This window comes from Perna viridis, chromosome 12, assembly GCF_037379345.1.
Source record: "Perna viridis isolate PV_CMFRI_1.1 ecotype Kerala chromosome 12, ASM3737934v1, whole genome shotgun sequence".
In the NCBI taxonomy this organism is placed as follows: domain Eukaryota; kingdom Metazoa; phylum Mollusca; class Bivalvia; order Mytilida; family Mytilidae; genus Perna; species Perna viridis.
The window spans coordinates 12,753,466-12,765,597 of NC_142456.1; the positions used below are offsets into that span (position 1 = coordinate 12,753,466).

General features: G+C 33.0%; 1 protein-coding gene across 3 annotated transcripts in view; it reads right to left on the minus strand.

The window, feature by feature from the left end:
- LOC148601241 (activated CDC42 kinase 1-like) overlaps positions 1 to 12,132 on the minus strand; it is a 45,482-nt gene that overhangs the window by 18,035 nt on the left and 15,315 nt on the right. For 2 of the 3 annotated variants that reach the window (XM_088555060.1, XM_088555059.1), the window contains exon 2: positions 5,015 to 5,143. In XM_088555060.1, the coding sequence (XP_088411186.1) occupies positions 5,015 to 5,115 (101 nt within the window). In that variant the 5' untranslated portion in view covers positions 5,116 to 5,143. Of the gene's footprint in view, positions 1 to 5; positions 163 to 5,014; positions 5,144 to 12,132 lie in introns of those variants that run through there. The other variant, XM_088555062.1, reaches the window with a different exon arrangement.

The following is a 12,132-nucleotide window of genomic DNA, read 5'->3' on the forward strand; positions in this document are numbered from 1 at the left end:
CTCACTTTGGTTTCTCAGCGGTTATCATTTCTAATAGATAATTAATTTCCAAGCAATCAAATTCTGTTGGCTCGGACCACTGCAAAAGTCAGCCCATATTGTACAGGATTTGAACAGTGTATCTTAATACAAATCTATATAAACAATATTAATCCCTTCTTAAATCGACCACACTGATTTTTATCAGAACTACTTGTTCAACACCCACATAAACTTCTGCCAGATGTATAAACTCGGACCATTTACAATTTACCTATCCCCATTTACAACTGTACAAAGTGGCTTTGTTAATTGTACCACGACTAACATTAAAAAATGAGGGTGGAAAAGTTATCATATTTAATATCTTTAATTTTGATTTCCTGAAATTGCACACCTGTTGAAATTCAAAAGCTTTGAAAAATCTGGAATTTCTGAGATTTCAAAACGAGAGATAAAGCCTATACTGCTGCGATACAAAATTAAACTTTTGAAAGTAAAGAACGTTTTTTTCGTATTTTAATTTGATATCAAATATAGTATGCATTATGAACCTCATAAAATTGGGAGTCATTTCTAATAATTACTTATCATTCATGGAGCATTTAAAAAGTTAACAAGTGGGGCTTTTATGGTCAAAAGATACCATTTTAAATTAGAAATAATTACTTGAAAAAAAACAGCAGTTTATATTTACAGTACAACAAAAATAGGCCAAGGCAATTAAATTTTACCACACAAGGACATGGTGTCCTCGTTTCATTCCAGGTCACTGCGAGTCCCTCTTTTTTTTAAACATAATGTCCTCTTTTAAACAATCAATTGCACAGACACATTGACCTTCTTCAGCAGCTTAAATATCTCATGTTTTTGTCAGGATTCTACAGCACTGTGCTTTGTAACACTAAAATTTTAGCACTGTCTTACCAAAAATAAATTTTGATTGGGAGCACTAAGAGCAATGCACTATATTTATTTCATTTAAATGTCCTTTGAGCTGTGCTATATCAAATTCATGGGAGAATACTGAATGCTGCCCATTTCTTTTTTTATTCCTCTGAAATATCTTGATTGTTATCTATTTTTGCATTAACATGTAGCGGTATGATTTTTCCTTATGGCCAAGAATGCAGTAGGGCTTATTCAAACCCATTTTTTACACTGCCACATATTGAATGCCTACAGTAGTAATTCCAGAATTTTGGACATATAAGAGACCTTTAGTGTCCCATTATTGGGGAGGGGTATCACTGATAGTGCCTCTATTGGTTCCTATATGAATATTGCTGTAAACGTGTGTCCTTCAAGACCATCTGCTTCCCCTGGATTTCATACTGACTACTTTTTTTCACAGCTGTTTAGATACACTACCGATTCCACTTTATGGTGATAGACTGCATTGGCATAATAGTATCCCCCATTTTATACATGTAAATGCACTTTTTAGCATATTGTAGCCATGCACATGCACATATTGATCCTTATCTGGATGACAGCCTCCACATCCTGTCAAAGTAGTACATACATGTAGGTGCCCTGCCCAGAATCAAAGTGGTTTCATGACTTATATAATCCTGAATTAACTTTGAGATTAAAATTGATACAAACTTTTCTCACAGAAGTGAAGATGATAAAACATCTAAATCAATAGGTTAATACCATTTTTATTTTCACTCATGGGAATCAATGTCAATGGTCTATTACTCCACTTGTAGGTCTTGCTCATTATTCTAGTAGTATAAAATTACAGGGAAACCTGTCAAAACCAAAGCCTGAATAATCCAAACCCTGTCAAAACCAATACCAGAACAATCCAAACTCTGTCAAAACCAAAGCCTGAATAAGCCAAACCCTGTCAAAACCAATACCAGAACAATCCAAACCCTGTCAAAACCAACACCAAAACAATCCAAACCCTGTCAAAACCAACACCAGAACAATCCAAACTCTGTCAAAACCAATACCAGAACAATTCAAACCCTGTCAAAACCAATACCAGAACAATCCAAACCCTGTCAAAACCAACACCAGAACAATCCAAACCCTGTCAAAACCAATACCAGAACAATCCAAACTCTGTCGAAACCAATACCAGAACAATCCAAATCCTGTCAAAACCAATACCAGAACAAACCACCTCTCCTTTTATCCAGTGGCAATCAAAATTTGTCGACCCCATTATCCTTGTGTCTCATCGCATTTTTCATTTCATCATCATTTCATGTCAATTTATCACCCATTTCATGTTATTGCTTGAATACAGATGAAATATTGCTGCTCGGGCATTAAACCCCAACAATCAAACAATTACAATTCGCCTCTATTCTTTTGTGAAATTTGTACAATAGCAGCAAAACTTAACAATGAATTACTTAGAAGTTAATTCTTCTTCAGAGTAAAATTCACACCCAATGTAATCAATATTTTAGGAAGTTATCAAAATATGCACAAAAAGCCTTTCCTATGAGGATATAAAATATACACGTAAAGGTAATTAGTTTGGGAAGTGACCCGTTCGCTGAGTGTATTGTACTAACATGTCAATTCCAATTCCTGTTCAAAATGCATTGTGGTCTATACCAGTTATTTATTATCAATAAAAACATGTTGGATTATCTAAAATGATAACATTCCCCAAAATTATCATATGAACGGATGTAAGTTTCTGGTGCAATGTGACATCAACCAAGTAACAGGTATGTTCACCTGAAACTGACACCTGTAACTGTAACCCTATGACCTCTTACAAGTGTAATTGAAAATTGGGAGTGAATTAATTGAGTATTCAGATTTTCTTGTGAAAAACTGTTTCTATTCTTAACAATGAAAAATATTTCACTGGTTTCAGTATATTTATCTATGGTCTGGCTTCACCTACAAACTATCTGCATAAAAATTGAAAATGCCACAAAATACATTGAAATTAAAGAATAGGTTCGAATTATAATTTAAAACCAGAAAAAAAAATATCAAAGGCCCTAATTGGTTGAAACCAATGATTAAATGATATTGTGATATATGTCAAAATTTCAAAAGATCTAATTTGATAGTAGATGTTATCTTAAACCACATTTGCAGGGGGTATGCATTTAATATTCAGTAAATTAAATGACATTGACTAAGTTCTTCCTAAATAGATCTTCCATAATCTTGTGAACTCTAGGCTTAATTACATTCTTGCTTGCATTGAACTTTGGACAATAGACTTTAGTTATAATGTGTCCTACATTTTAGAACAAGTGAAGAGAGAACTGGTAAATGGGTGAAGAAGAACTAAAAAAACACAAAATGGAAGCCCTGAACTCCTGGTCTCACTAACCACTTTTAACGTTTTTATAACTTGTTAAAAAACAGGGCATCTAATTGGCCATTAAATGATACCCCAACACATTGTATTATCTAGACTCCAGGTTACAGACCACCAATTCAACCAATGAGCATTTGGAACGAATGCAAAAATAGTCCTATGCAGAAATTACCCTGTTCCTCATAGTGCTGTGAAAAAAGTTCTCATTTTATTTCAAAAATTAAAACTGTTTCTGAAAGGTAAAACATTTCTGTACATTTTTAAGTGCATTTTGCTTCTTGCAATGTGAAGCCAAATCTCAATAATAATTTCTAAATATACCCCTATCTAGTGAAAACACTGGGATTTCCCATGCTATTTATAGTACCTTCACTTCAGCAGACCAGTACTGCACTGCAAGTCTGCTAACCCAACAGGCCATTCTGAGAATTGTGAGCTGACATACATGCTGATATATAGTCCTCTGCAGGTTAGAGTTAAGGTAAAGTCCAGAGAAGCCATTGAATGTTGTGAAATAAGCACTGAAGCTTAGCGTATGGAAAGTGGAATTAGTGGTTTCTAGCCTTAACACACCTAACTTGCATCATTCCTTAATATTCAAAGAAAGATAACTCTAATTCATCAAAACAATTTGGGTGGACGAAAAACAAACCAAAAATGGCTGTAACTTTTGTGTAAATAATCCAATCAAACTGATGTTTGATCTTGATCTGTATTTCATGATGCTCAATAACAATACAAACTTTGAAAAATTTCCATCAATAGTTTCTAAAGTTATCATCTGGAAACCATTGGGAGATAGATATACAAGTACTGATGAATGGAGGGAAACACTTTTCGGAGGGTATCATATAATAATCACCAATTTATGTGGCAGGTTATAAAAAGCAATTTTAAAAGTTTCACTGTGAATTCCCAGGACAAATGACATCTAAAAGTTGCAAACCATTACTAAGCTCGTAAAATTATAATAATCATTATACACATGTACTAATGTTACTATGTTAGTTGTTTTTCACAATTCACATTTTTACCTTTTCAACTAATTGACAGCATGCAAGAAAATTACTTACACATGTAAAACATATTTATTCCTTGCACAGGGATGATTTTAAGAGGTCAAAAAACAAAGTGGTAATTGGCAAAATTGGAAGTAAGTATACAGTAAAAAAATGAATTGTAATGGTAGAGTCTGGATTTGAAATAGCAGAATTCTACTAAAAGTGGAAAAAATCATCCCACAGTGAATTACAAATATGCTTCCCAGCTTTATTTCAACTATTTTTTATCAACATACACACAGATTTACAGATCTAGATTTAGTTTATGAGTACATAGAGGGGTTTGTCATATTACCCGGAAGTGGTAAGCGAGAACACAACTTTGATTTTTAACATACATGCATCAATTCCTCAATTAGAATTTTCTCCCCTTGCAAGCTACTGATTAAACAATTTTTTTATTTGTTCCACTCTCAAATTTATTTAATTTTTGAAAACCTCATTCTATTTTGGACTTTTAAATTTTGAACTAATATTGGACACAAATCCTGGTATTCCCAGAAAAAGCTCTCAGTTTGTATAAATTTGTGACCAATACAGAGACCTGTGGAAATTGTACCTTGGCACCCATTTAGTTTGAGACCTGTTAGTTTTATTCTTAGTAATGTGTATGTTTGATTTCTTGTCACTTGTAAAGTTCATACCTTGTGACCTGTATAGTTCTTACCTCGTGACCTGTAGATCATCTCTAAGCTTGGTGTAAAACTGATTTAATTGGACCTCAGTGAGAAGTTCATACAGCCACTCACGACCTTCATCCTCATTCATGGTCTTGTCATCTTCCTTCGACTTCAGACTGGAAAAAGAAAAATGATTATGATTAGACAGTGATATTGTTCGCTATTTTCGGCGGGTGTTTCTAGAAAAGCAGAGGACGCTTACCCTACCAATGCACCTGGTCCATGCTCCCAGTTTTTGGTTAAGTCCGAGTTGCTCGTTTGCTTTTGTTACTTTGTATATATGATTTTAGTTACTTTATGTTCTTTGTTGTGTATGTCTGTTTTCCATGTCTGGTCTTTGTCCCTGGATTACATTCTTTTGATTACCGCTATAACCCTTGATTACTCTTTCAAAAGTACCAAATCCTCTTTTACCATAATTAAGATTGATTGATTGATTGATTGATTGACTGTTGTGTTTTAATGCCATTTCATCAACCAGGGCCATATCAAGGCAAGAACATTTAACAAAATGAAAATATACCGTAATTAAGAAATTGTGTGCCTTTTTTCATATTTGGTAATTTGGACTAACAGTACATTATCTTAAAATTATAGTTAAAATGAGGATAATGAGAATAAGACAGGTCAGAAACAAGTTATCAGTGCAAAGAGAAACACAATATCCTGCACACTGACTACCATTTGGGAAATAATTTATCTTACAAATGTACTTGGCAGTGATCCCCCAGGGCAATATAGCATCACACTGCCCTGATGCTAACTGAAAAGAACTTCCCATAGTGTTCAATAGAAATGTCATGCTATAACTTATAGATGCAAGATGCTATACCAGGATTTATCTGTAAAACCTTCAGGAGAACACTGCTTGGGATAATTTCTTAGCCATTTTTTTACACACTGAGAAATTTTCTTTCAGGAAAACAGCTTTATTTCGAAGATAATTTATAACAAACAATATCGCTATCAGAATGAGTGATGGTATTTTATCAGTACTCAACTATTATCTTTAGACCCTTTTTTCCTAGTTTTATTTAGTAAGTTTAGTTGGTACTTCTACAAGGAAGGTGAAATACTTTCCCATTAAAGTTTGGTTGAAAACTGATCAGAGTTCTAACAAAGTGCAGCATTTATCTTGATGGAGTATAAACTGAGCCTGATCAGTGAATTAGCATGAAAAAGTCTACTGAAAGACCAACAACACTATTTTCTGTGTAATGTGATATCAAATACATGATGGCCAGACAGACAGACAGATGACAGACTGAAAGAGATGAACTTATGACAAACAGACAGACCAACACCAAATTTATTCTGTTAAAAGTGAGGCAAAACTGAAAATAACTATACTGTCTGTCTACATTTAACTAGGTCATATTTTTTTATCATAGATAACTTATTTACATAATGAAGTAATTCAGTCAAATACTAGAAATTATTTCATTAAAAAATAAAAAAAATAATCTATATTTCCTATTTAGACACCTCGGTTTAAAGTTTTTTTTATGACTTCATACCCCAAAGGTCTTCCCACCCCAATCTTATAAAAATATCATATTTTTTGGATCTAGATACCCTAGTTTCTCTAAGTTACATAATACTGTTATGAATCAAATACCTCATTAATATCTTCTTTTAAAATATAAGTTTTAGGATGTATTATGTAATATCATGACATTTCACAGCAATAATTAATTCTAAGAGTAATTTAAAGCATAGTTTGAAGCACTATCATATAAAATCTAAATTCCACATTTCCTCACCGGAGACTGAACATTTCATTCATACTACTGTAAGAAATCTCAATCAGCAAGTTCATAAATATATTTCCACATAAGAATCAGGAAGTCTGAAGGCCTTATAGTAAAAGGGACATTGGTACATCCAAAAAGCAAAAAAACAAAAAAAAAAACATAAAATATATGTTCATCGAACTCATATGCATATGTGCATGTCTATTTAAGACTCTGGTAGGTCTTCAGGAAATATGGATACATAAAAATAATTAAGAATTTTTTATTGCTAAAATACATTCAATGTTCCTCAGCTACTATCCTTATATATGTATATATTAGGTTTGAAATCTAGAATTGCCCAAAATTTACCCCTCCTTTCCTTAAAAAAAGAAAAACCCTGAGAGATCTGGAGTTTCGAAGAATAACAGAAAATGAAAATATTGCTAAAATTCTTGATTTTTACCACCTGCCTGAGCATAAATGGACCTATACCTTAATATATTATCAATTATTTGAACTAAAGTGTGCAATAATAAAAATCTCTATCTGTATTTCCTAGTAGGTCTTAGATACTAATCTTAACAAGTTTTGACGCATTTCAAAAATACATGCAGTCAAAATATTTCAAGTGTTCGACCTTAATGAAGGGTTTTTAACACTGTAATTTGATTTTTCTGGCAACATCTCTATCAAACATATGAATTCATATCATACATATATTTCTAGTATCATCTTTTGTTACACCTCATAAGTACAGAAATGGGGAAATTAAAGAAATCAATGGTCTAGAATACTTTTGAATTAAAATTATAATTTGCCTAGATTTCCTAAGAAAAAAATATGTCAGTTTAAGGTTACAATGAATGAAACAGGACAGGTAGGTAAAATTATTTTATTTTCTAATATTATGGGAGGATTTCTTGACTTAGTGTGCAGTTAAACAATGTTAATTTAGCAGCATTTCATATTTTCAATTTTCAGCAAAAATTACCAGTACATTGTATTTGTTTGAGGGCTTTCACAAGTGTATTATTTGCCCTAACAAAAAGTATCATTCAACTGTGATCACCAAGAATTCTGCTCGTACTATCATAATATATGAAGTCAGCACTGTTAGCAATAACATACACATGTAATTGATATCTGAGCACTATCTTTATAAGTATGGATGTATGTTATTTTTTAATATTACTTGAACACAATCATTAGAGTCCTATCAATAAAGCACAATCACTTGCATCATAATAGAACACTATCATAAGAGCTCCCCCATTACAGCATTGTCATTAGAACATCATCATTATATCAATATCATTAGAGCACAGTCATTATAGCACTCTTCAAATAGCACCACCATTAGAGCACTACATTAGAACCCATTTTTAGTAGACCACTATCATTACAGCACAAACATGGCAGCACCATTACAGCCCATCATTTGAGCACTGTCATTGAAGCACTTTTCTTAGAGCACCAACATCAGAGCCTCATCATTAGAGCACCACTGTTAGAACACCACCATTGGAGCACTGTCATTAGAGCACCATCATTACAGCTTTGTCACGGAACTATAATTTTCTTAGAGTACCAACATTAGAGCCCCATCATTAAAGCACCACCATTAAAAGCACTGTCATTAGAGCACCATCATTACAGCTCTGTCACGGAACAATACTCTTCTTAGAGTACCAACATTAGAGCCCCATCATTAGAGAACCACCATTAAAGCACTGTCATTAGAACCATTACATATAGGAACACCATCATTACAGAACTGTGTCATAAGAAAGCTTTTACTTCAGCAGTATAAATAGAACACAGTATCTAGCTTTTTTCACTCCAATGTGAATACCATATTAAATAGAAGTTTCTCTACTATTATTTGAGCCCTGCTTGAAGTTAAATAATTTTTACTGCTTTAGAACATCAATACATTATCATGTGAAATCTAAAATTCCAAGTTGTAACATCAAAGACCCAATGTTTCATTCATACAAATTCTCAATCAGCAAGTCTTTAACCTAATCTAAATAGTACTAAATCAAAATGTCATCATTTACATAAACAAAACTTCTGTCTGCATATTTTGACTAATGCCCTGATGCAAATCTTAAGAACCAGTTTCATGCAGATTTCCAAAATAAACTTCATTTTTCGTACACATTTTTTACCAATACTTATTACTAGACCAATGCCCCGATGCAAAACTGAGTCAAAATATACACAGAACAATGACTTCAATGTAAATGATCAGTTGTCAGGCAAAGGGCTCAAAGAGAAAATATCAACTAGCCCTGCACTGAAATCACTAGTCCAGAGTTAATTTTTGAAGCAAGCCTATTGACATGGCTTAATCAACCTACTTTGCAGAGGATATATTCATCAATTCAAAGCTTTTATACATGCACCTTTGTCACTCAAACTGTACTTCATGGATTTTGCACTAGAAATACCCATGCCCTGTGCATTTTTTTTCACATCCTGCATTGAAGAGTTTTACTAAAGCAGTGTGTAGGAGGTGGTTTTACATGTACAGTCCCAGAACTGATCCACACAATTTTTTGACTGATCATTATGTAAAATTACGGATGATTGGAACGAATCCAATATACTACCATATTAATTTTACCTTAAATTTAAAATTAAATCCATGTATTGTATTTTGTTAACAAGAGGCTCCCAGAAGCCTAAATCGCTCACCTTCTTGAATTTTGCCTTTCAAAGGCAATAAATTAAACAAGACGTTGTCCAACAATTTCGACTACAGAAGTCTTTGGTAGGACTATCACATTTCAATAATTGAAAGTTTCTTTTAATGTATCATAATTTTCAAGATATTGACTGAAAACTATTAAAAAAAAAGTCATTTTTCCCTTTTCAAGGGCAATAACTCTCACGAAGAGTCTGAAGACTTTTGTAGTCCTAGTAATATGGATTATTTCAGCTATTGAAAGAATTTGGATAAACCTAACAGTTTAGGAGATATATGTGAAAAACTACTGTCCAACCCCTATGTTCTATTTTTAGTAACGGCGGCCATGTTTTTCGACGAATCAAAAATCCCCACATCAGTTCTATGCAGTATACCCCAAGGAACATCCATACCAAGTTTGGTTTCAATTGATCAAGTAGTGTCAGAGGATAAGATTTTGGAAAGAAATAACATTAAAAATAGCAAAAATCGTTGAAAAAGGGCAATAACTCCAACATGGCTTAACTGATTAAAACCAAAATTTGACCAAAGACAGATCTCATCATGCAGAACACTTTTGCCCTGTCAGAATTCAGCTAAACCTAACGGTTTAGGAAATATATGCGAAAAAGTACTGTTTGTCCCCTATGTTCTATTTTTTAGTAATGGCGGCCATGTTTTTTGACGAATCAAAAATCCCCACATCAGTTCTATGCAGTATACCCCAAGGAACATTCATACCAAGTTTGGTTCTAATTAGTCAAGTAGTTTCAGAGGAGTACAGTTTTGTACAACGACGACGACAGATGCCAAGTGATGGCAATAGCTCACATGGCCTTTGGCCAGGTGAGCTAAAAATAAGTTATTAATTGATGCTTAAATCTATTGCATTATGTAAATATGTGTAAAAATTTAATGAAATAACAGAATCATTAAAATATATTGACCGCTCTGTGGTCACATGATGCAATCACCAGTTTAATGGATCAGTCTGACAGATTGATGACTGATTGGTGATTGATGACCAGTTGCATGGAATGGTTCAGGTACTGTACATGTAGGTCTGCAGAGGATTTTGTAGCTTATTAACCCATTTAAGTATTTTCGAGGAATCTTCAATTACCAATAGCCCTCCATACAATTTACTAGTCGTGCCAACTGGCATTAGTATGAGTGATGACAGTTTTTTTAAGGTAATAAGTCACAAGAAAAATGTTGTAAATGCATTTATATTAGAATGGATATGTAGAGGAACAAACTGTAAATTAGCTTATCAGTAGTACTATAACTGATATCATTTCTAAATTTTAATTGAAACAAACATGTAAAAATATATTTAATACATGTACAAACTACAGGTACAATGTACATGTAAGAATGGATTTACATATATTTCATAATTAAATTAATTATCATAACATCACACCTAACAGAATTGACTAAAGGCATGATAAACATAATATTAAGAAGTTTGACTGCATAATTCAAAAATAAGTTATCAGAACATTTCAAATCTTTGACCTCGACACAAAAACATGAGAAATTACATAATGCTAATTATCCTCTGATCCCCAGGTGGGTGGGTGATTAGGGAAAAAATCTAACATAATAACTTATCCCTTAGAAATCTGATTAGCTAATGCTTTGTTTAAGTATATGATTTTCATTTTTGGCAATAAACAACATAATTTTTGGCATCAGTTTATAACCTGTGGAGTTCCAATATAAAAGTACTTAAGATTAGAAAATTGTAAATGTACATGTAGGATATTATGATACATGTAGATCAAAATGTCATCTTCATATCAACATACAAGTTAGTGAATCAATTTGAAATCATAAAATAATACATTACAGCTCAAATGAATTTTACAATTTAAACTACTCCATGGTAAAATAGAATTTGTCTTCTCCATTTTGCTAATTGAGGGTCATCTACCATTTGCAGGTCTCTTTCCTTAGAGCAGTTATCAAAAGGACTACGAACACTTCTGATTTTTCCTTTACAAATAAGTCAGCATGCACCATACATGTGCATGTACATGTAAAAATGTACCAATGGAGAATCCAGAGGGACTCTGGGTTCCACCCCTTTTTGTTTGAAAGTTTTGTTAATTTAGTGAAAATTTCACAACATTGAGCAAACACCACTTTTTAATTTTCTGGATAAGGACCTCCACTTAAAAATATCTGCATCAGTGTATTACACATATGAGGCCGTAGTTAATGTTATCAAGAAAAGATAACTATAACTCAGAGATGAATCCTGTATATGCCCCAAATAAAGAATAAGGTCTCTGAAAACCATCTTGGTATAAAAACAATGTCATCTAACATTCAATATTCAAAACCCACAACTAAGAACTAAAATACAAGCACTATTTTGTTAGCCTGAAACAAGCGAATTGCATGACAGGCAACTCAAACTGGACTTTTAAAAATGTTCTGGGCCATGTCTTTATGGAATTTTTGTTCTATGTTCAACATATTAGGGCAAATCAACTTCATTTTAAACCAGTTCAGTTTTAGCACTAAATGCCCACTTGACCGGTTGACAAATTTTCTTATTACTGTCTACCCCTAGAACCTTATTTACATGTTTAAATTTCCCTGTAAATAAGGTTGCTTAATACATGTATAATGCCCTAGATAAGGTTGCTCAATACATGTATAGTGC